This window comes from Corvus hawaiiensis, chromosome 26 (genome assembly GCF_020740725.1).
Source record: "Corvus hawaiiensis isolate bCorHaw1 chromosome 26, bCorHaw1.pri.cur, whole genome shotgun sequence".
Taxonomy (NCBI): domain Eukaryota; kingdom Metazoa; phylum Chordata; class Aves; order Passeriformes; family Corvidae; genus Corvus; species Corvus hawaiiensis.
In genome coordinates this window covers 21,320,581-21,345,019 of record NC_063238.1, presented here as the reverse complement: position 1 = coordinate 21,345,019, position 24,439 = coordinate 21,320,581, and the positions used below count along the sequence as shown (strand labels likewise).

The 24,439-nt window shown below is 41.7% G+C and overlaps 1 protein-coding gene across 2 annotated transcripts in view; it reads right to left on the bottom strand.

The window, feature by feature from the left end:
- Positions 1 to 24,439, bottom strand: part of LOC125317258 (neural-cadherin-like) — a 53,786-nt gene that overhangs the window by 5,104 nt on the left and 24,243 nt on the right. For both annotated transcript variants that reach the window (XM_048286996.1, XM_048286995.1), the window contains exons 11-29: positions 22,341 to 22,513; positions 22,056 to 22,223; positions 20,913 to 21,162; positions 19,563 to 19,690; positions 18,173 to 18,359; positions 17,890 to 18,033; positions 15,959 to 16,242; positions 13,410 to 15,027; positions 11,487 to 11,580; positions 10,553 to 10,737; positions 9,744 to 9,976; positions 8,511 to 8,788; positions 6,625 to 6,839; positions 6,199 to 6,326; positions 5,220 to 5,347; positions 4,946 to 5,078; positions 4,683 to 4,863; positions 1,736 to 1,902; positions 819 to 1,083 (exon numbers count right to left, since the gene is read on the bottom strand). In XM_048286996.1, coding sequence (XP_048142953.1) covers positions 819 to 1,083; positions 1,736 to 1,902; positions 4,683 to 4,863; positions 4,946 to 5,078; positions 5,220 to 5,347; positions 6,199 to 6,326; positions 6,625 to 6,839; positions 8,511 to 8,788; positions 9,744 to 9,976; positions 10,553 to 10,737; positions 11,487 to 11,580; positions 13,410 to 15,027; positions 15,959 to 16,242; positions 17,890 to 18,033; positions 18,173 to 18,359; positions 19,563 to 19,690; positions 20,913 to 21,162; positions 22,056 to 22,223; positions 22,341 to 22,513 — 4,959 coding nt within the window. The remainder of the gene's footprint in view (positions 1 to 818; positions 1,084 to 1,735; positions 1,903 to 4,682; positions 4,864 to 4,945; positions 5,079 to 5,219; positions 5,348 to 6,198; positions 6,327 to 6,624; positions 6,840 to 8,510; positions 8,789 to 9,743; positions 9,977 to 10,552; positions 10,738 to 11,486; positions 11,581 to 13,409; positions 15,028 to 15,958; positions 16,243 to 17,889; positions 18,034 to 18,172; positions 18,360 to 19,562; positions 19,691 to 20,912; positions 21,163 to 22,055; positions 22,224 to 22,340; positions 22,514 to 24,439) is intronic.

Sequence of the window (24,439 nt, the reverse complement as noted above, 5' to 3'; positions counted from 1 at the left end):
TTCCCCACCTCAAGCCTTGCCCCAAGCACGTAAGCAGGAGAACATAGAGCATTGCTGAAAACTTAAAACATGGTTTAAAAATATCCTTATACCCCTTATCAGTTTTATTTTAGAAGGAGAGCTACAGAACATGTGTCTATTTTGCTCTGGTCAATTACAGATTGACAGTACTTCTCCAGGAGAGCTGCACTGTACCAATAACACAATTAAGCAGAACTGTGCTATGAACCAGAACAGCTCCACTAAATTAATCTAGATTTAATATATAATCGTAAAATTGGGGCTGAATAAGAAGCAACAGAATGGAAAAAGCTGTCTTCGTGTTGAACCACAATCTCAAAGTCTCAGCACTTCATCTGAGGAAATGGAGAGAGCACCACAAATTGCCTTGCAATTCTTTCTCCTTCTGCCAGGAGTTATTTTGCCTGTTCCTTAAACCCTTCCAAGGCAAAAACAGGAGTGAAGCTCACACCATGAGTATACTGCTTGAGGCATGGGAAACCCTGATCTAGTGGAAGTGCCCCTGCCCATGACAGAGGGTATGGAACTAGATGATCTTTAAGACCTCTTCCAACCCATTCTATGATTCTATGAAACAAAAAACTGAAGTGCTGTTTTTTAATATTTACAGGAAATCTCACATCTTCACTAGAACCAGATACAGTGGCACATAGGGTTGAACATTGAATTCCCCAGTAAAGGAGGGGCATAGCAGTCTAATGGGAATTGTTACCTGGGTTTTAGACTATCCAATATACTCAAAGATGCCACTTTCAGGCTTTAATTCCCCACTATTAGGAATCCATCATATCACTTACCTTGGAAATCACTCTCTGAATGACTGGGAAGGTGGTTTCCTAGCACGATGCTTGCCCAATCAATTTCAAGGCATCTATTCATATTCAAGACAGAGGTGACTTCTTGATCACCTCCACCACTGTTAACACGCAGGGTAAATTCATTGTTGTAGCGCTCCATGGTCAGAAGAACCCACTGGCCATTGTTTATACGTAATGTCGTCATTCTCAAGGAGTGATTTTTGTCCCCCAAACTGAAGTTAACGCTAAAAAACCCCTCAACCACCTAGAGGAAGATGATAAACACCTTTAATAACAGAAATGCACTTCTAAATATTATTACACAGTTCTGCCTCAAGAAAGGGATGTGAGTTTTTAAAATGGAAATGGCACTCTTGTTTTTAAGTGCTTTATTCCCAGATAAAGGCTACCACAAGAAAACTGCAGGTGCAGGAATTACCAACTCTTTTTTTTACAGGCCACTCTTCTAATTCACATGAACTTTTTAATCAGTATTCTCCCTACTAATATCTATCTCTAAGTCTTCCCAGCTGATCCTCCTGTTTCAATTAGAATAATTACCCTCTCTGTAGCTAATATAGTCCAGACAGCTTTTTCAACAGCAATGAAAGTGTAGAGACAAGTTTTACAGACAGGGACAGACAGAAGCAAAGGGAAAAAGCAAGCAGGATGGAACAATCTTCTTCATTCACATGCATCACATGGACATTTGGCAGGCAGTGCAAACTAGAATTTATGCCATGAAAGAGTAATACTGAGAAGGACAACACAAATGAGAGTAGTTACCCTCATATGGAAAATTCTTGCTCTTTATTACATTACAGAACAGGTGTCTTTAATCAGAAACTGCATCTTTTTCTCTTACTATGGAACTCTATGATAAATTAAGAGCACTCAAGCAGAACAGCTCTGCTCACCTCCAGTCGCATGTATCTGTTCCCATCTGCAGAGGCCAAGCTGAGGAGGGTGCTGTGGGAGAGCCGGGTGCGCACCATCAGCTGGATCCGAGTGCTTCGAGTGCTGAGGATGCTTCTTGGCTCATAATGGATCCAGCTGTCCCTTCCAAAAGCCCATTCTGGAAGAACTAAGCACAGCACATAAAATCAAAGTGAAAATCTCAGAAATGGCTTCTCCCTCAGATTTCTGCTCTTTGAGAATTTACTAGCTCTGAACATCAGAGTTTTAGTTCTTAAGGAATTTTGGCAATATAATGAAGCATCATGGAAAGTAACCCCTGCCCTACTTTGAAGGGAATTAAGAGAAAACCAACAAATTAAGGCATTCAGAATTTAGGCAGGAAACGGACAATTAGGTACTGTCTCTTTCAGTCTGCCTGTTACAATCTATATGTTCTACCAATCACTCCTACACTGTGCCCAAATAACTTATTTTTTTAAAATCTGAAACATATTTTCCAGTAAAGTAGCTCATGTTGATCTGAAAAAAAGAAAAACCAAAGAACCCCTGGAGAAAACAACCAAAGAAAAGAGAGGATCAAATGTTTTTTTCAGTAGTTTAGTCCTGTGGTTAAAACTGCCACTGTTAGAAAATATGCACTTTACTTCCCGTTTCAGTTGGCACAAGAGAAAGCCTCAGGGAAGGAACAGGATTTTTTAAATTACAAAGGGAGATTAAGTCAGTGTTTACTATTTTAACCAGGGAAAATGCACTGAAATTACTTGCTTCCCTATCACTCTGAAGAACCCAGGGTCCAGGACAGGGTTTGATGAAGTTGCACTGCACACTTCTGTGGAAATCAAACACCACTAAACTACTCAGGCGCTGATGCTCTTGCAGAGAAGGCACCTATTTCAGTCTCATTAGCTGACAGCAATCATAGATCTGTTTTGGGCCAAGCTTAGTTGAAAAAAAGAAGTTTCTTTTCACCAAATAAAGAGATAGTTCAAGTTAGTTAATAAGACAGGATGGACGCTGGGTCACCAACAGCTCATCAGAGGTCAGTGTCATGCAAGCAGAAATCCGAAGAGTACCCAGTTCATCCTGGGATTTGGTTCCCAGGACATGAAATATGAAATGATCAAGAGACTTAATTTCTGCACTCTCTTTTCCTCTCACTGTTTGTCTTCTCTCTTTCCTTACTTGAAGCATGTTTTCTTTTTTCCTCTGGCTTTTCCCCCTCACATTATTCTTCCTAACCCAGTTGTCTCGTTCTCTATCTCTGCAGCTACAGGCTCTAGCTGATGAGTAGGCATGGGTTTTCCTGGGATGCTCCAGTGACTCCTGTCCCCAGCTGTCTGCTCCTTGCTGTGAGTGTGTCACAGTCATTCATAAAGCACCAGCTGCACACCAGCATTTTGCAGCCCAATGTATTACAAGAAGATGATGCCAATCAAAGTTGTTCTGTTACATCAGGATATGACTTATGGATTTTGAACAATTACTTTCTGATCCCTTGGCTTGTCCCACAGTAATGAGGGGTAGAACCAATACAGCAGTTGGGCTTGTGAAGCAGCATTTCAAAATAATGCAAAACAGAGTAGGATTTGAATCCAGGCAGGTATTTATAAACAGTTATAATCTGTCTGTAAAACACTGTGCAAATAGCTGAACTATATTAACCAATTCTGTGGTCATTATGAACACCTTAAACAGTGAATGCTCCAGGCCTAGACCATGGCAATTACAATTTCAGTCCTCCCCCTTGTTGGACAGACAGAACTTCCACTGAGCAATTTACTGTCACACTTTTCAAGTCTTGTGTGGCAGATGGAGAAAGAAGAGAGGGTCTGGCTGCCTGCATAGGGTATTACTGTTCTGTATACAAGACGGAAAATTAAGTGCATTGAGCTGAAAGGATATGTGTAATGCACCACTCTCCTGTTCATTAATTCCAACACATTGATCCAACACTAGCTTGCAAGCACTCCTTTCCTGGTGCTCACTGCTGCTCATCCTCACCTGTCCCTCACTCAAACTACAGGACTGAGTGGGATAATTCTCTTCCAACAAACAGAGTTATGGGGCACTGGTGCTCTTTACAGACTTTTATGATCAACCCCATCATTTGTACCTTGTACCTAGAGACAGGTAGTCCCAATAAATACCTGCCACTCACTTCTGATTTCTGCTTGGCTGATGGAGGTTTTAAGATAGAGGGGATAGAGGCAACTTCAAGTGTATATCCCCTGTACCCTGAACATGGCTGTGGGCTACTAGGAGTTAAATAATGTATTTCCTTACTTTTTGAATTGTGCTAAAATTTCCCACTTTGTTCCAACGTCTCTGAGGTTTTTGTTATCCACCATGCGAAGTTTTTGTTCTCTGATATATATTTCATGCTGATTTTGTACAGGATAACACATTTGTTGCAGCCAGCCTGATATTATGCTCCCACATACACCCACTGCTGTGGTCTAGGGGCATTGCTCAACTTGCAATTCATTCTAATGACAAATGCAAATGCAATTATCACCATTATGTAAATGCAAAATGGGGCCTGAAGATAACAAGAGGGCTATGCCCACAGGTTTCACATGTTCATTAAACTTCATTTTGTGATCAGCATGAGCAGAGGAAAAAGTCACAAGGCAGAATAATTCACCTTTCACCACTGAGAAATAAGATGGTGATAAAAAGGACAAAACAACCTGTCTGACCACTTCCCTCCCCTGCAAAATAAAGCAGCTCTCAACACAACCCTCATCTGCGACATTATCTTTATTTAACAAGAGTCAAAAGGATCTTTACATCTTTGGAGATCTAAATCATTCTCAGACTACAGCATGGTTTTACTAATCTATTCAGTTCGAAGTCATGGCAGTATGACTTTGAACATTAGAACAGTATATCTGATGCTGTTCCCACAGATCCTCACCACAAATTTCTCCCTAGAACTTGCAATACCTTTTTCACATGCCAATCCAGTGTATCCTGGGGAACAATCACAGTGAAAGAAATCCCAGCCACCAACACATTTGCCATGGGTGCCACAGGAGGCCATCCCACCACTCTGACACATTTCATCTGTAAGGACACAGCCAGGAACACTGTTGAGGGACTCTGCAGGGTGCTCTAAATCATAGACCTGGAAAAGGTCAAAGAAAACCATCACATCAGGTGCCTACAATTATCAGCAGCAAACCCAAAACTGATCTTTGTGGCCCTACCTTGCTATCAACAATGACATTGCGTATGCAGCCCACAAACCCTCTGAAGTGCCTTTGTGAGTCGTGGTAAGGCAAGGTCTTTTTAACTCCACCCAGCTGCAGGGGCTGACGGCCGCTCAAGAGCTTGCCCATGCTGAAGAGGAGGGACGGAAAGAAAGAATTAGTGGCACACAAAATACAGCAGCTTGGCTGATTTCACCACCCTACCCCCACCTTTTTCAGCAGCTCTTTTGAGTAGTTGTGTTTCCTTTTTTTTTTGGTTTTGTTTTTTTACCTTTGAGATCCCACAATCTCTCCAGAAGCTTCACAGACAGACAGATCCATTTGGGACGTCTTCTTAGTGACACTGCCATTGTCTCTAACTGAGACATTTACACAGTGGTCAAGAATCAGCTTCACCTCCTACAAAAAGGCATTATTTAAAACAATTATATCCAGAGATGTGCATATATTTTAATTACATATTTTCTTTCACTTAGCAGAAGGTAGACTAGTAACTACAATTACAGTGCAGGAAACTTAGTTAAAATAATAAAATGCTCCACATACTAATCTGGAAGGTTATTGCACATGGTGTGTAACTAAAGAGCCACACAAAAAAAAGATCTGCCTCTGCCATGACCGTACCGAGTCATTGACATAGTAAAGGGATCATAGGACATTCTTGGAGTTTTCTGCAAAATCAGAATGCAGAGAGATAACCTAGCAGAGCAGAAGGTTTGTCAGGCTCCCATCCCAGATTCTGACATGCCCTTCAGCTTGTCTTATGAGGGAGAGAAAGGGGGAACCTAGCAGATGCCTTCAGCAGTGTTATATCAGCAAGATGTTCCCTCTACACAAAAGCGTATCTATCTCCTTTGTACACATCTAAAGTCTCTTGGTGGGGCAGGGCTTCTCACTCAGATAAAGCATGAATATTTCACTCAATTACATCAGGAAGCATTTAGCCCCTGGATTATCACAACTCTGTTGTCTAAGCAGCAGGCAGGATAACTAAACAAAGGAAATAACATGGCCTGTCTCATAAGTGGATCAAACTTCTCCAGGCCATGTTCTGCTTCATTGCTTCAAGACTAAGAGGATGTGAAAACTGACAAACTTCTATCCCTGCTTTTCCAGAGATGATGGAAAATTGATTGATTGATTGATTGATTGATTGATAAAAGAGTTCTAAAGAAGGGAGGAAGGATTTGTGAGGAATAACTAGGTACATGAATTAATGCTTACACAGGACTTCCCAAATTTACACTTGCCTTTCCATCATTTATAATTTTAATATTGTGCCAGTGGCGATCTGCAACATTAACTTTTTGTGACAGCTGCAGGAAAAGCTCACCAGAGCTGTGTCTCACAGTCAGCGATGGGACACCACCAGAGAGTTCTGCAAAGAAAAGACTCTTATCGGATATGTAGTAACCATGTTCCCACTCAATTGAAGTTGAAATGACTGTTGCAGTTAGATTTTAGTTGGAAAAGATCTTTAGACAGCTTAAAAAAAGTCCGGCTTCTAACAGTGACACAAGGATATGAATTAGGCATACTGGCAAACTATTGTGCATTTTCCTTATTCTCCAAAAGTAACTTTCTGAGACTTTTTAAAAATAAAAACCCCAAACCTATGAACTAAGTAGAATCTCACCTTCACACAAACACAAACAAATGCTTTATAAGGTGCTAACCTAAAGCGAGGAAATTTTCCTGTTGTCCAGGCTGCCCTTGTGCCACTGGTCCATGGTACAACAGAAGGCCATCAACAACTTCAGTGATAAACTCTAAGGAGATGCGGCTCTCAAAGCAAGGCTGAAGAGGAGGGAACCAGGCATAACCGTGGCCTCTAAAGCTGTGTTTTGTCTGCTGGCAGTCTGGTCCATGAAAATTTGCAGCACATTTGCATCTATTAAACAAAAAAATAAAAGCAAATATCCACCATGCAAACAGAAGATGCAAAGGTCTCTTCTGACAACAGGACTCTCCACTTTAAACACAGGACCCCATGTTCCCTAGGCCATAGTACAGGTAAAGCACTAGCAAAACTTCTGTCAAAAAATGTTTTGACTTGTTTGTACAAACACAATATAAATTTAGTCCAAATTATAATATGTCTATGCAAGGATATTCTGTGAATAAATGATGGACCTATTGTAATAAATAAAGCCCATGAAAACCTCTTATCTCTTCAGCATAAAAAATGAAAAACACACTTTTCACTAGGCTTGGTTATCAGCTTGTTTGAAGACTGTATAATGCTGAGAGGAAAAGCAAAGGAATCACAGAATCATAGAATGCCAGGCTGGAAGGGCCTCAGGTATAATTTGGTCCAACTTTTCTTGGCAAAAGAATGATCTAGACAAGATGGCCCAGAATCCTGGTAGTCGAATCTCAAGTGTCCATTGTTGGGTAAGTCACCACCTCCCTGGGCAGATTAATACAATGGTTGATTATTCTCATTGGGAAAAAATTCTGCTTATGTCCCATCAGGGTCTCCACAGGAAGGGTGTGGGAAGGTAATATCACCCAGAAAAAGTGAGATGTGGTAGTCATAGATCTTGACATCTTCACTCTTACTGCAAGATACTTGCTAGTTTATTTCTCTTACACCATCAAACAATAGATGCTTGGAGTACTTTCTTTAATACTCTGTAGAAAAGAGTAACCACAGTATGACAGTAACAGAACCTGCAAGTGGGAAACCAAAGGAACAACAGAAATGGGCAGAAAGACAGGAAAGGAAATCATCTGGGGTCCTCTTTCTTAGTTTCTGTTTCCCATAGATTGCTAGTATCTACTGAGAGCAGAATGACGGGGGCAGGATGCAGGAAAAATATGACACACAAAGCTACTGAAAATGGAGCAGAAGCAAAGAAACCTCGGAGCTGAACAAATGATAGGTGGCAGAGCCTACCTAGAGTATCTGGGAAGCAAAATTTCCCTGTCTGATTACACCTGAGCAGCAAGGTCAGACTGAGAACTTTAGCATGACAAGATCTTCTGCAGCTTCAGTCTGAGTCCTGTCACCCCTACCAAGGGTGCTGTGAAGAGGTTGGCCAGTGTTTCTGCTTTCCTATGTTGGGATGATTATTTTTAAGCAAACATGCTGAAAACCACATTCTGGAAGAGGACCACGCTGATTCTGAGCTAGTACAGTCCCATCTTTTTTTTATCTTTATACTATATTATCTACGAGATCTCATTTTTGGAGAAACAAATGAGGCAAGAAATGTGGGGAAGAAGTTATTAAGTGACTAAAGAGATGTGATTTGGATGTTTAACAGCATTAAAGCTTTGAAGGCGGGCTGCACAAACTAAGAGCATTTTGCAGGGTGGCATTAATGGGACTGGTGCAGCCTGGAATATTCCCAAGGTTTTCCTGAAGACTATGTTGAACGTAAAATATATGTACCTGAAAATAGAGGTTCTTTTGCAAGACCTGTGTGTGAAGTATAACAAAACTTAGATCTGCCACATTGAGAAGACATGCAATAATGGCTCCTGAAGCTTGGACTCATCCTCCTTACAGACTGCACTACATGCATTTTGTTTGCACACCGGATGAAGCTTTACCAACCTGTAGCCAAAATCAGTATCCACACATGTGCCACCATTGAGACAAGGGATTGTCTGGTATGAGGAGCAGGAAAGATGAGGATTCTCCCGAGCAGCACAGCCACACACAGCATGACTCAGGACTGTCACAGACACCAGTGAAACGCTTCCAGCTGTGGTTATGGTTGGTACATGGTTCTGTTCATGCTTACTGATACATCCGCTGCTGTGAGCGCAGTCTGCAGTCATACATTCATCAATGCCAATCTGAGTGATATTTATGTCCAGAATGCTTTCCAACTGTGAAGAGCAATTAGTTGCATTCACCAGACTTTTCCACAAAGTTCACCGATAACAGCAATGAAAATCCCAAGTCTTACTTCTTTTCAAAACTGGCTGCTGTGCCAATTCCTTCCAATGTCTACCTCACCCTATACCACCAAAGGCAGCTCAATCTGGCATCTATTAGTGCCAAGGTGTAAGTCAATTACAGCTTGAATAAGCATTTTGAGGGCAAAAATACTGTCAATATTCATTAGAGACTGAGTGGATAAAGTTTTATCACTAATGCTTCTGATGCATTATTTACACAGCATCCGAACTATATTTTTAATTTGAACTTCTGACTTAAAGATACTGGGAATTGTCATCAGATAGTGAAGAAATAGCTTTTCTGGCAAGAAGGAGTTGGTACAGCTCTGCACTAACATGTTTCCAACAGAGCAAATAATTTAACTCTTCTCAATGTTTTGGGGTTTTTTTTGCAAGAGGGGAAGGAACTTTACTAAATTTAAAACACACATTTTCAACCTGGTTTTCTACTGAAGAGTGGCTCTTTTACTGCTTTGCTCTCTTAAGTTTAGAAACTTGAAACGTTTGACTGGTTTGTGAGTTTTAACTAGAGAACCAAAAATTAAAACATTAAGGCATCATGTAGAAAGGCAACAACCAAACACATTCTTTATACAGAGTTTTACAGTCTTTTCAATAGGAAAAACATGTTCACAGTCCTAAAAGCATGTTGTGTTTAGGTGACTTCATATGTATTTAGAATCTGGCTTCCAAAACATTCCTATTTGAAACTTTTAGTATAAGTGCAAAAGGATTTTTTGATTTTACTGATTAGAACTATCTATTTTCCTCACACATTACTCCCTCAATCTTTCTGATTGTTCACATTCACTAGGTAATGGGCATTACCTGAATAGACACAACAAGAAGATGCTGAGGTTTCATATACAGGATGGACACTTACCCATGCTCTAGAAGCTGCTACATTGCCATTAAGTTTTTCTGCTTTATAATAAGGTGGACCATAAACTGCAAACCAAACATCAATCCCTTGGGTTGGACTTGGGCTATTCAGTACACTGAAAATGTGAACATTTTCCAGTTGAACTGAGAGAATTTCTGAAAGCAGCTTCTTCATCTGGTAGTATTTACTTTGTTTTTCAGGGGATTGGGATATGAACTCCTCTGGTGTGGTACCTGTAATAGAAGTTGATAACTTGACACACATATTTCTTGCAACTGTTGTAGCAATAGAAGAGAGGAGCATCACAACATAAATATTAAGGTTGGAGAAAATGGACTCATCTGCAAATTCAGGAGTATTTTCATTTTTAGGCTCTGAAATTTTCTGTGCTTGCTTCTGCTAAGCATGTGTGTTCTGAATCTAGTAGACTTTTATTAATTTCTGATTTTTTAAAAATTATTTTTTAAAATCAGAAACATGTTTAAGAAGATTTTACTTTTTTCACAAAGGCTGAAAGAATTTGATGAATTTCGAGCAGACGCTTGTTCGAATGAAAGTTTTCTTCTGAAATATAAGTTTCTGGGGTTTTTAAAAGTTGATGTAGAAATCAGACAAACTTTTTCTTGCTTTTTTTTCTCCATACATGTTCTTTCACATGCAGCATCAGAGGAATGTGCAAAGATGCATTTTCAAACACTTACCGAGAAAGCTATTAATTCTCCAACACATCTAAGAGCATTCTAAGCAGAATTATAAGTATCACAGCAGTAACATTAAAGACATAGACCATACTTGAGCACATTGCTTACCTTTTATTCGTACAGAACCAGCATTATGGAGGGCATCATCTTTGATATCCTTCACGATAACCTTTGCAGTCGAGATAACATCTGGCCAGACTCCGTCAATGACTCTAACTCTTATGTTGTATGTTCCTGGTGGAGTTCCTTCTTTAATAGTCAGCAAACCTGAGTTATCATTAAGGATAAAGTACCTGTAATAAGAGTTAAGCCAAGGAACAAGCTATGAGAAGTTCAAAAGCTAAGTACTGAATTATCATCACTGATGGTTTTTCTGAACCACCTTCTACTTATCAAAGAAAGCAGATGTCTTCCCTCAAGAAGGAACAGAGCAGAACAGAACTTTTTTACATTGCCCCCTGTTGGCTCCTAATGACTCTTCACCAGTATACCATGAAGGTTTCTTCCTGCTGCTGTGTAGGAAGACAAAGGCTGCAATAGCCATAGCTTTGGAAACAGTGCAAACTCCTAGTGTAGATACATTCACTGAGAGTGACACCTCTGTCAAAACCTCTGAGTGGCACATGTACATCTCAGCCCCAGTCACAATCCAGACACTCTCAAGTCTACACATCCAGTATAAGGTCTTAAAAGTAGTGGTGACATGGAAACACCAGGAGCTTGTATGGAGGAATCTGGAAGTTTGTGGGTATTATTTCTGTAGCGGCTCACTGATACAGATTATGGGTATGACTGTAAACAGGAATTTAGAATTCTGGCCCATGAGGCAATGGGAAGCATACTGGTTTGGCAGGCAGTGTTATTTACTGCAGTCTCACACTCAGAAGGGCTTTTGGAGATCTACACACAGAAGTGTCTAACCAACAAAATGCTTTTGCAGTCTTGTTTTCAAAAAAAAGTCAGTGTAAATACTTGCTATGATTTTGTGTGTGGTCAATTTTCCCATAAAATTTACACAACTCCCATTTTTCTCTCCAAATACCTTGATGTTTTCCCTTCAAAATGGTAGATTTTGTGATCCCAGTCATCAGCATCAGGGGCACTGACCTGGCCCAGTACAGTTGTGGGGAGAATACCTAGAACAACACAGTACACAAGTGGCACAGTCAGACCTCTCACATGAACACAAACACGTACTGGTCTAAGCACATGTGTTGTAAGCCTAAGAACTCTACAAAAATAGTTGTGGTAGTCCTCCAGAGATGTGCACCAGTTTGCAAATGCCACATGGTGCCTTGCTTATCAGATGTTTGCTGTTTGGCCACATAGATTTAATTCTACAGGTGGTTGCAATGAAAAGCAATGGGAAGGAAAAAGAAAAGCCACCTTTGAAAATTTTCACTATTTTACCTGCATTATCCAACCAACTTACAATGTGGTTTAGACAGGGATTGGTGTTCGGCAGGATAAACAACCAAAATGCAGACTGGGTTATAAAGGGCAAAAACCAATAGCAATTACAGCAAGATAGAAATTACAGCAAGATAGAGAGGATGTCCAAAATACAGTAACCAGGCTTATTTTGAGTAAATGGTGGGACTTTGGGGTGAGATGGAAAGCAGCATGTATTCTGCTGCTTTTGTATCCTCTCAGCGAAACTCACAAATTAGTATTTTCTGGATTTACAAAACTTATTTCTGAAGGAAAGGTCCATAAGTATCTGAATTTATAGATCTACTGTGTAAAGTATCAAGGATACACAAAGAGGATAAATGTGGGACTTCACCTTGTGACAAGGAACGGCACAAACCCTGAGGAACTGAATGCAAGGAGAGAAAACTGTACCTCTCTGGCAACCGTGGCAACATTCACTGGGTATTTTGCAGGATGCCCTGGTGTTTGATTCCCACAGTATATGAATATAATATACAATGTGATAGTAGCCTTCTGATTCTGTCTCTCCTTTATATTTTAATCAATCAAAGATCTGAGGTCTTGAATAGTCCCTCCCAGAAGTTAACCAAAGTACCAATGATTCAAAAGATACAATGAAAATGGAATTCAGGCTTAATGAAAATGTTTGGTATTTAAGCTACAGGCAGAGTTTCTCAGCAAATAGAAACAATTCTATTCAATTTAACAATAAGCTGAACTTGACTAATCATGCACCAGGCAGAACATTTCAGTACAAATAAATGTGAACAGCATCTACTCAGAAGTAGTTCCTAGTGTGCCCACAACAAACAATCTGTTTAATGTGCTATCAAAACTGTAGGACACGGAGCAGAGTAGAAGAGGAAGGAATGCCCCGAGCCAACATGGATGCAAGCATCCCAAAATCTTTTTAGCTGTGTGGTTTATTTTGCTGTTGGGGTCATTATGGGGGGAAGCAGATCAAGAATCCTGCTGCCTGATTTCTAAAGCTAGAAGGGAAAGACGGCTGCTCTCACACTGCCTGCAGCCAGCATTCACAGAAAATTCCCCCATAACAGTATTTGTCAGCTGAAGATTTAGATTAATGTTTCAGCAGTTTACATATGAGTTCAGCTTGAGTGTATTCACTAAAACTCAATTCAGTCTGGAGATGGAAAAAGGTTTAAGGAGGAGAAAGAAGGTTCTCAGCATCATTATGAAATTCAGTAACTTTTTTTCCCCTGAAATGTTAATGCTGCTGAAAAACTGTATCTAAAACCAAGAGATCATTACTCAACTTTGATAGAAAGGTGACAAGAAGTGCAGCCAGTTATGCTCTTTCTTCAAGACTGACTCACTTTCTTCCACAAATCAAGTGGCCCAGAGTCCTGTGCCCCACATACCTACTGCTCTCTGTTGGGGTTTAAGCAAACTTCAGCAGCACCTTTACTAACAGCTTACGTGGAACAGGACAGAGTCCACCTGTGAAACTCACAGCTGCCTCTTTTGACCTTATGTCACACTTGGAAGCAAACATCAGGGAGAGATTTACCATCGTAGCTGTAAATGAGACATTCCATGTAGCCAGCAGAATGCGGGTGGTCATTTTGGTCCCCGATGTTCACGGTTAGCGTGTTGGTGGAGCTCATGGGTGGGATCCCACTGTCTATGATCAGGATGGGCAGGTAGAACGCCTTGTGCACTTCCCTGTCAAAGGTATGCAGTGCGGTGAGCATGGCACTTCCATTGTGGAAGTCCTGCAAGCTGAAGCTGCTCAGGCCATCGAAATCACTGAGAAGGCGAAAGGAGAAAGGTGCTCCATTCGCAGCAGTGTCTCGGTCCTTGGCGTACAGCAGTGTGGAGGTCTCATTCATTTGGACAACCTGTGGAGATGCTGTGTTTTCCCAGACCACTGGGTTATAATGTGCCTCAAACTCTGGCCCATTGTCATTTACATCCTGCAGAGTCACTGAAACAGTGGCACTGCCAGTCAGAGGGGGCTGCCCCATATCAGTGGCAATGACAATGAGTTGGTACTGTGTCACTGTCTCATGATCCAGCAATCCTGCAACCATCAGCCATCCATCACTAGCCAAAGAGAACTGCCCACTTGGATCAGACTTGTTTAGCAGGTGGAACGAAAACCTTCCATTCAGGCCAGAGTCCAAGTCAACAGCAGAAACCTGAATAATTTTGGTGCCAACTGGTACATCCTCCCCCAGTGCAGCCACTTCATAGAACTGAGGATAGAAGACAGGAGCATGATCATTCGAGTCCTCCACATAGATCACACAGTGAGCGATGCTGAAGAAATCCATGTCCTCTGCTTTCACAGTCAAATTGAATACCCTCTCATGAGGCTTCTCAAAGTCAATCCGTTTGCGTAGTCGGATAAACCCACAGTTGTTGACTTCATCTGTCTCTATGGAGAACTTGTGGTCATTGTCCCCATCAATGATGCTGAATGTCATCATGGCATTTTCTCCCTCATCTCTGTCCACAGCAGACACCACCACCACCTCAGAGTTAATACTTGCATTCTCAGAGACAAATGCTGTGTAAATCCTTTGCAGGAAGACTGGAGCATGATCATTTACGTCAGTCACCAAAATAGTGGCGGTGCCTGTCCCAGTGAACCCTCCTCCATCTCTGGCCTCAACCACCACTAGGTACTTGTCTTCCTTCTCCCGATCCAGGGACCCAAGCACTGTAGAGATGGTGCCACTAACTGAATCAATTGAGAACAAGTTCAAATTAATTTTGTTTTTGACATTCTGAATGATGCTGTATGTTAGCACAGCATTTACACCAGCTTTTGGGTCATCAAGGTCCACTGCTGTCATTTCCATGATAGGCGTGTCAGCCGGAGAGTTCTCGGGGATGTGGCCTGTGAAGCAGCCATCCGACACACAGAGGAAAAGGGGTGCATTGTCATTCACGTCCCTCACTTCTATGATCACATCTGCAAAGCCGGTCAGTCCCTCTCCGCCCTCATCTGTTGCAAGAACGAGAAAGCGCCACGTTGATCGCTTCTCACGGTCTAACCTTTTATGTGCGCTGATCTCACCTGTGTTCTCATTGATGCTGAATTCGCTGCTGGCGCCCTGCCCATGCAGGGAATAGATAATGGCATTTTGATCTGCCGCCTGGTCTGGATCTGTTGCAGAAACCTGGAACAAGGCAGAGCAGGCAAGTGTTTATGTCAAAGAAAAGGGGAAATCACTGTTCTCTTATTGATGGCAGCTGATACAGTGCAGGCTAAATGAACAGCATGCATTTTAACAGCAAGTGTCTATTGGTTTGAGTCATTTAAGTACTCTTTCAATAAACATCATGCACAGCCTAGAGAAACAAAGAGGACGTTTTGACAGACTAATATATTCTACTTCCCAGTATACTTTGGAAAAAGGAAAAAACTGTAGGAAGAATCAAGTGAAAATAATAACAGTCCTGCTGAGCAAATATTTCTTGTGAAATTCTTTGGAGCTGGAACACAAAGGCAAGCACAGGCTGATCCTCTCTGAGTGAACAGAATGCTGTGAAAACAGGCCATACATCCAAGCTGATGATCAGCACAGGCCAGAGAGAAATCCCAGATACTGATTTGCATCCAGGGATTGTTTGGGAGATTGCTAGTTGGGCCTACTGCTCTAACAACAAAACAGTGAAGATGACTGAGCTGGAGTCAAAGAACAATTTCTGGTAATGTTTATTTGGTAGTATAAATTTAACCATTACATGCATGAAGTACGCATGCCAACCATTCTGTGCTTATACAGTTACTAAAAATGTGCCAAATCCTCTTTGTAAAGGAAAGTCATCACATTTTTCTATATTTAGAATCACATAATTTTAGAATCAGTTTGGAAAAGACCCTTAAGATCATCAAATCCAACTGTTATTTATGCTGGTAAAGAGAGCAAGTCCACCACGCAAAATTAGCAGGCTTGCTTTATTCTATTCTTTATAGACAGTTGCTAGCTAAGTCCTAATACCAGCCCTCACCCACCCAAAATAAACTACTTTTGGATTTGTGTGAATGGATGGGATTGAGCTGAACACAAAGCCAGGTTTTGTTCTGCTTCATGGAAACTGCTTTACCTTTAGGACAAGTACAGGCAGATCTGTGAGCTCCTCCAAGACACTGCCCTGGTATTCATTCTGAGTGAAGACTGGTGCTTCATCGTTCTTATTGACAACATTGATGATGATAAGAGTGTGGTTTTCCCATTTTCCATCAGAAGCTACAAGCCGGAGCTCATAATGTTGTTCTTGTTCATAATCCAGAGGCTGAGCAATGAAGACAGTTCCAGTCTCAGGTTCCACGTCAAAAACCCCCTTCACATTTCCTGAAGTGATCTGATACCTTAGTTTGGCATTTGCACCTATAAGAGAAAGAAACAATTGTTGACTGTTCACTCTATGAATGCTCAATCCAGATATGCACGAGAGACATGTATCCAAGAGACACCTTATTTTCCCAGACTGTTACAGTGTGTGTGTGTGAGGTAAAACATAGAAACATACACAGAATGATCCGTGTATGTCATTTGAAGGGTTTGTGTATGATAGATGGGAGGCTAGGTCTGCATTTATATTTACAAGTATAATTTACAGACATGGACAAGGGCCTGTTGATTAATAATGGAGGAATTGTGTGCCTCGAAATTACTGAGCATTCATTTGCCAATAATAAAAAAGCGACATACTATGAAAATACTAGAAGCTACTTTTACTCTATGTTTCCTAAGCCTCTCATTTCAAATGCCAATATTCCTTAACTTCTTTTAAACCACTGGGTGGTGCTAAAATATAACAGATGTCCTCTATTTTGAGCAAGAATTCATCTTAGAACATTCCACCTGCACAACAGCAGTTGTTTGATTGCTGCAAAACTTTTAGGAACAGCAACAAATAGTTTAGTGTTCCCTGTTTACTTATTTTGAAAGCTAAAAAATACATGACATTGCATTCCAGTATACAAAGTCATTTCCCAAATTAAATAGGTGAACTGCTAGGAGTAAAAAGAGCATTCAGCTTTTTAAGTTGTGAGTCAGCTGTAGATGAGAAGACTAGAGCAACTTGGACAGCTAGAAAGTGAAAAGACTGTGCTCAACATTAGTGCTTGGAAGGACTTGAGTGCCTTTGCAGCAAGAGTTTGAGCATCACTTGCTAGTAGCTTTTGTCAAATTCTCCCAAGTGCAGCAGCTGGTTTCAAATGGCCTCTTTACACCTCCCTCATGGGCACTAAGAGGCACAGGCATTGCAGCACTGCCACTGAAAGGAATGGCCAGCTCTCACCTGCTCCCAGCAACACGTCCCTCTGGTTCTCATCTGGGCTCTGTCACCAGCTTGCCTTCTTTTATTCAATAGGTTTGTTTCTCTTGAGCAAGTTGAGCTGGACCAGCTCACGAAAGTAGCAAAAAAGCAAGACAGAGACTGACTAGTACATGCTGTTGGACTGGCTCAGCCCACCTGTTCTCACCACACTGTAGGGGCAGCTTCACACCATCAGAGCTGGTATCAGTGTGAGGCCAAACAGAAGGTCTGACTTTCCCTTTCTTCCTGATTTTATTTCTGGCCATGTCATCCCACATTTTTCACTGTTTGTCAGATTCTTACACAAGCATATTCAACCCACTAACCCACCAAAAGCACACTTTTGATTTTCTTACAATAGTGGTAAATAAAACTGACTCCTAGGGAGATCTAGAAAGCACAGGAGTCAGCAAAAAGCAAGCATGTGCTCAGGAAAGAGTGAGTGTGAAGTTACATCAGTGTTGTGATTCCAGGTGATTTCATTCTGCCCCAAAGAGATTCCCAACTATCTTAACCTTTGCACTACAGACCTAAGCACCTAACTAAAGAAAATGTTCACATGTGCCCAAAACTTCTCTCCTCACTTTCAAATGCTTGAAATGTGTAATTGTCTCCTGAATGCACAGAATTGTTTGTCCATGAAGGAAGTAGCCCTACACACAAGCACATGTTAACACTAAAAGGACTTTAAAAGACATGCAGGGTCCACTCACCCTCATCTTGATCATCTGCTGTTGCTGTCACAACAGGACTTCCAACATCCCTGTCCTCGTCTATGCTGACCTCATACACTGACCGAGGAAATGCCGGAGAGTTGTCATTCACATCGCTGACAAAAATCCTTATGTAGGCTGTGTCTAAGAAGGAGATGCAGGAGGAACATGCAGAGTAGAAATGGCAGAGGTGGAATACCTTGTATTATTCCAAACAGCTCACATAACCTGCCAAGCCTATGAAAGTTAAAGAGCCCAATATAGAATTCCTTCTTAGTTTTACCTGTGTTGGTTTGCCCGTGAACACCAGGTCTAGCAGATTCTGATGAGTCCTGAGACTGAACTTCAATCAAGTAAGAGGCTCTTTTCTCTCTGTCAAAAGATGCCTGGGTGGAAATAATTCCTGTCTCAGGTTCAATGGTGAAGAACTGGTAATCCTTGTTAGCATCTTTTAATATTAAGTAGTGAACCTAAAAAGGAAACAGTTAAAAGAGGTTACCTTTTCAATTTTCATTGGTATGTCCAAGTGTTGTGACCTGCCCCTTCCTCAGTAGCCTCCTGGTTCAGCCTGCAAAGTAGCAACACTCTTGAGGGAAGACAAATCATCTGAACATAATTTTTCTAAGTATTTTGTTCATTTTGATATTAAAAGTGCAGAATTCTCAAACAGAAGAACATCTGTACCAGTGATATCAAGGCACATCAAGTCCAACAGCGGTCTTATCTTATCTCCAACAGTGGCCAGTAGGAGCAGTTAGGAAAGATCATGAATAACAGGAGAGAAAATGCATGGACTGGCATTTTCCCTGGTGTCTCCTCACCTTCTAGTAACCCACTGTGCTTCTGATCACCAAAAAAAAAAAAACCAACCAACCAAACAAACAAAAAAAAAAAAAGCTAATAATTTGGGTCCTGTTCAACATGACTGAATAAATGAAAACCTCCACCCACCAATGAAAGCTGTTCACATTTTTCCCTTTAATAATTTTCCCTTCGTTCTCTGAAAAAACCCCCATTTCCATCCCCACCCCCAAGTCATGCCACAAGCACCACCAGGCTGTTCTACCACACAGGTGGCTTGTCAGAAGCTGCAAAATGACAGTTCCAGAACAGCAGATCTCCACTAGCTAGAGTTTATTCACAGAAGAGCTAGTAGGATTTTTAGAAATGGCTCAGGAAAATGCAAAGAAAATGAGTAATTTCTGTCAGAATTCTGCTTTTTCCTAGGGTTGGGTCATTATTACTATGATGGTCAAATGTTGGTTAAACCAATGATGGTTAGACCATATTTAAACGGCTGTTAATAACTGACAATAATCACTGATGGTCAATTAAAAACTGAGTTGAAGAGGCAAGAGTTTGGAAACATGTCCTGCAGCCACATCCACTTGTCTTGTCATGGGAGCAACCCTGAGAATCATGCAGCAGTGCTTTGCTGTGGTTGCCGGATCAGGACGAGCTGCCATGATGCAGGGCCCTGAGATCAAGAGCAGCATCTTCTCTGCCTGCATCCCATGTTATGCACATCAGGCCTAAGATAGACAAATGCTTGACAAGTGCTGTAAGAAGTGCTGGTGGCTCATTACCCTGCCATCTGCTGACTGCACATTCTCACTAACTACAATACTACAACTTGAGTATTGTGAGGAAAAGAATTGGACATAAGGTCAAACCTCTCCATGTAGGCCGGAATCCAAGTCCATAGCTAACACCTGAACCACCGACGTGCCAACATCAGCTCCTTCTGGCACGGACACCTCATAGTTAGAAGACATGAAGAATGGAACATTATCATTGACATCTGAAAAAGGAGGTGATGAGGATCATGGTAAGAAAATATTTAAAGACTTCTTTGTCTCCTGTGGGGTTTCCCCCCCCCCCCCCCCAGTTGTATTTTGCTTGGAGGAAGAACTTACATTGTTTATAGCAAGAAGCAATTCTGCTTTGGGTTTTCCCATTCTCGGGGTAGCAGTCAGGAGGCATTTTATAGACACTGGGAGACAGTGGCCTAATCTCAACTGAGATACTGGCTAATGATTTGACCAGAGAGGTACTTAGTCCATGAATGCCAGGACCAGGAGGGCTTTCATCCACAGCTAAGTTACTCTAAAAGGATTTTTTCTTGTGAGCAGAATGAAGTTTCTGCCAAATTCTAGTACCAATAACTGCACTATAGGAAAAACCTTTGGGGACAGGATCCATAACCTCCAACAAGGTTCAGACCCTGCTTTACAGCCTGAAGGGGTTTTGCATTGGTAGATTGTGAAAGACAGGACAGTGCTGTGATAAAGTGAAGGAAGAAAGTTGGAATCCCTTTCAAATTACTACCCCATTCTCATTTCCATGGTGGTGGGCAAGACAAATTTTTTTGCTGGAGACTTCACTTACTCATATTTTCATCTAAATGTCTGCCCAGCAAAAGTAACTCCACTAATCCTGCAAAAAGCAGGGATTAATATCAGATTTATAGTTTTATATGGATCTACAGGAACAGAACCTTATGAAAACATCCTACGATAAGGAGGGTTGGATCAAATTTTTGAAAATTGCACCTATCATACGGACCCTTTCATTTCTATAGTTTAAATCTCAGCATGAAATGGAAAATTCTGAATGGAACAAAAAACCCTGAACAGATATCCAACATAAACCCAGCCTATCTGGGCTGTTTCTCTTCCTACAGCACAGACTATTTCCAGTAATACTCATCTCCTTTCAATAGCTTGGGAACATTTACTATATTTCTCTTCCTTTCGAAAGAAAATCTTTCTAATTACCTTTACAGAACCAGGCACTACTGCTGCCTAAACATTCAGACAGTGCATTTTGCACTATCACATCTCCACATTTGATAGCTGTACTTAGGAATTGTCTCAGACCTTTTTAATGACTGCACAACTTTTTACAGTATAGAAGTGTACGAAGCATTCTGAGGTGACTTGGCATTTAATAGATGTTATCTTAATTCATGGCATTATACTAAAAGTAACAAGAATATTGTTCTGAACAGCAGCAAAGCTTACCTGTTACATTCACACAAACAGTGGCAAAGGAAGCTAAAGGAGTCATTGCTACGTTTTGTGCCCGGACTGTCAGGGTGAAAAACTTAGTTGTCTCAAAGTCAAGTGGTTCAGCGACTAGAAGAGAAGCAGATCCATCAGCTCTGTTTGGCTTCAGATAGAAACGAACTGGCATGTTAGTCTCTGGAACTTGACCCTCCTCCAGATTATACGTAACCCTGGGATCACCAAGAGGGGATGTGGCTTTGATGGTCTGAAGAAGAAAAGAGCCACCACATATATTCATGAAGCTCGGGGTTGCAAGTGTTACGTGTTGAGTTTGATGGCAGAAACATGCACACATGTATGTTCTCCAAGAACATACATGCCTGTACGACTCGGGTAACAGACAAAATAGGAACAGTTTACAGAGCTGAGTTTTATTTTACAATATCTAGGTTTGATGCTACCTGCCTGTAAATGTGCCAAGCCAGAACTGCAGCACAGCTAAAGGAAATCCCTTCTCTCTCCTCCTTCCAAAGCAAAACTGATCCATAAGGAGACCATTTCTCCACTGAGTTGTACATTTTACCCAGAAAGTTACAGAAAATAAAAACAAACCCTGAATTGTTTGCAAGTGCTCAAATATTACATGCAGGAGGAGAAAGGCAGGAATTATGTGGCAATATATGGAAGGCACTGTCCTTAAAGACTAAGTCTGTATGGGTTAAAAAGGAATTGGTTTGAGTTGGAAGAGCCCAAAGCAAACTATATCACTCCATGTTCCCATGCTAAACGGAGAAAAGCTGTAAGAAAAACACAAACAGGTAGCACAGCCCACTGAGGATGGAGGAGTGAGGAGCCGGCTCTTGGTGGGAACACTCAAGGATTTCCCAATCTGGCAGCGCACAAGTCTTGCTCCTGTGGAAGCACACCTTGAGGGCCATTCATGTAAGAATTCACTGGGAAAACTGCTGCCAGCTGAAATGCCAGCCTATTCCGTGGCAGGTACGCCTGACAAACTCAGCAGTGAAGGCTCACAAGGGAACAGTGCAACGCAGTAAGGCTGCAGAGCGGGCATCCGCGTACTTCTGGCTTAGAGACAGAGCACAACAGAGGAAGAAGTGGAAATGAAGAGGGAGGGAAGTAATCACGCTTCTAACATACCACAATCTTGGTGTCACGAATGGTGTTTTCGGGGATGGTTACCCAATATGTGCTCTGCTCCCACCGGGGTGGCTGGCTCAGTGCACTAGTGACAGTCACCGTCAGCTCCACGATGCTGCTTCTGTTCCCGCCATCTCTCGCCACAATATAGTGGCTAATGCGCATTGTCTACAAAACAAACACAGAGGATGCTCGAAAACCATTTTGTACAAACCACGAGATTGCAATTAACCCTCTGCAATGGGTTAGAAGGGTGGGATGTTGCTCTGTTCCAAGCTACATTACCTGGGGTAGCGGGCAATTCACATACACCCAGCCTGTGCTGGGGTTGATCTGGAAGTATTCCAGTTGATGCTCTAACATTGAGTATGTGACAGCAGCATTCACACCCTGGTCACTGTCGTGAGCTGCAACTCTGAGGAAGCTCGTCCCCACTGGAGTGTCTTCACTAAGGAAGTCTTTGAAAAGACAAAGGTATTATCAGCAGGTCTGCTCTGGTTTATCAGGCTGTATGTGTAAAGAAACATCCCTGTAAAACATCATTGTTCCCTTCATGGGAGATTAAACATTTCTGTACTGAGACAGGTTATAAAGTATTGCCACCAACAGTGTCTATAGTACTCTTTTAGCTTCCCCTTCCCTCGCCCCTGCCATGCTGGGTTGTTAAGTGAGCTGCTGGCGATGCAGATTTACTGACGCTGCTGCCGCCAGCACTTGTGCCTCTCCACGGCGGCGCTGGCAAACCCCACAGCTGCTCACATGCCCACTGCTTTGGATCACAGCCCAGCCTGCTGGGCTCAGCTGATGATAAAAGCAGGTTGGCATCAAAGGGAATTCTGTGTGAATTGAATTAATCTTGAATATGAGTGGTGCCGGCAGCACTGCCAGCGGGAGGCACTAGGTAATTGCAAAGCATAAAGACTCAGGTCACAGCGAAGATGCCTCCAACACCCCAGTGTTTTGGAGAAGCTATCCAGGGCAAGGGCAATGATAATTTTATGTATATCCCTTTCCTTAGGTTTCACTCCCTGTTCCCAGAGATACACCTGTGACAGAGGTCGTGTCTTTCTGCCCATAGTTCTAGACAGACCAATCCTTCTTTGAACCTGCTTGGATAATTGTGATCTAAAAATCTGGTGGCAGAGTCAGGCATTTGAAGAGCCTACTGCACAGAAGAGTAATAAATTTGGTCTTCCTAAAGCCTGGTTTCTGGAAGGGACACCAACAAAATGAGGGGAAATCATGAGCAGTCATTTCCTGCTCCCCTTCACTCTGCAAGGCACAGCTCTATATGAAGCTGCCGCATCCCTGTCAGCTGTCTTTCTTCCACACTCATCTTTACATTGCACTGATTTTTGGTCCAGCTCTTCCCTCTGTCCTCAGCCATCCAGTCCTCATCCAATTCCTCTTCCAAGTAGCTATGTGTGCTTGCCTGATTGTACTTTTGAGCTGTTTCCTTGCACTAAAGTTCCATCAGCTCAGTGTATTAAAATAGCTCTGACATTGGGAAGGCTGTTGCAGTTGGGTTTAGGCAATCCAGTCAGTCTATTAATTCATGTCTTGTTCAGAAACTATTTCACATCTTTGATCTCCCATGTATGTATCTCCTTTAGCATTTTTGAGGTAAGATAATCAGAACTGCATACTACCTATGGAGTGGTCATGTTTTCTGACTTAGTCTTCTCCCTTAATGTCGACAGTCTGTAGCAGTGGAGCAGTACAACTTTAAACCACAACAACCACTTGCTCCATGAACAATAATTTGAGATTTAATTGGCTTCACTCATCCCTGTGTCATTTAATTGTCCAGGATGTCTTTGGTGTGTCAGTAATAGACAAAGCTAACCTCAAAAGAGATTTACCAGCACTAAGACAGATTAATGAAAATTGAATTAATTGCCAAAAACACTGTAAAATACCCCTTTTTTGTGTTTATGCTTTTTGTGTGTATTTATGCTGCCTTTACTAGTCAAATTCTGTTAAATTGCACTGTAAGAAAAAAAGCAGGGAAGGGCTGTACTCTCTCATTTCGTGTGCTTTTCTTGCTGCTGACACAACGTTAACATTTACTGCACCATCCCTACCACAGGGAGTTAAGCATTTCTTTAATGTCTGTTTTGCAGGCAGATGATAAGATGCATGGCTAAATCAGGGATTTGACAAACATCCTAGTGCTGAGAGTAAAGAACCAGCACTTTCCAGGATGAATAGAAACCTATAACTAATGGCATTTGATCTTTATCTGGGGAAGAAGCTATTTTTAATTCTGTGACGTTCAAGCATTGATTACTTATGTAGAGATGCTGGGAAAGTGCTAGGCATAATGTGACCTCATTATCTGCAGTTTTGCCATCTCAAAGAGCTGCCTTTGTTTCAGAACTTTT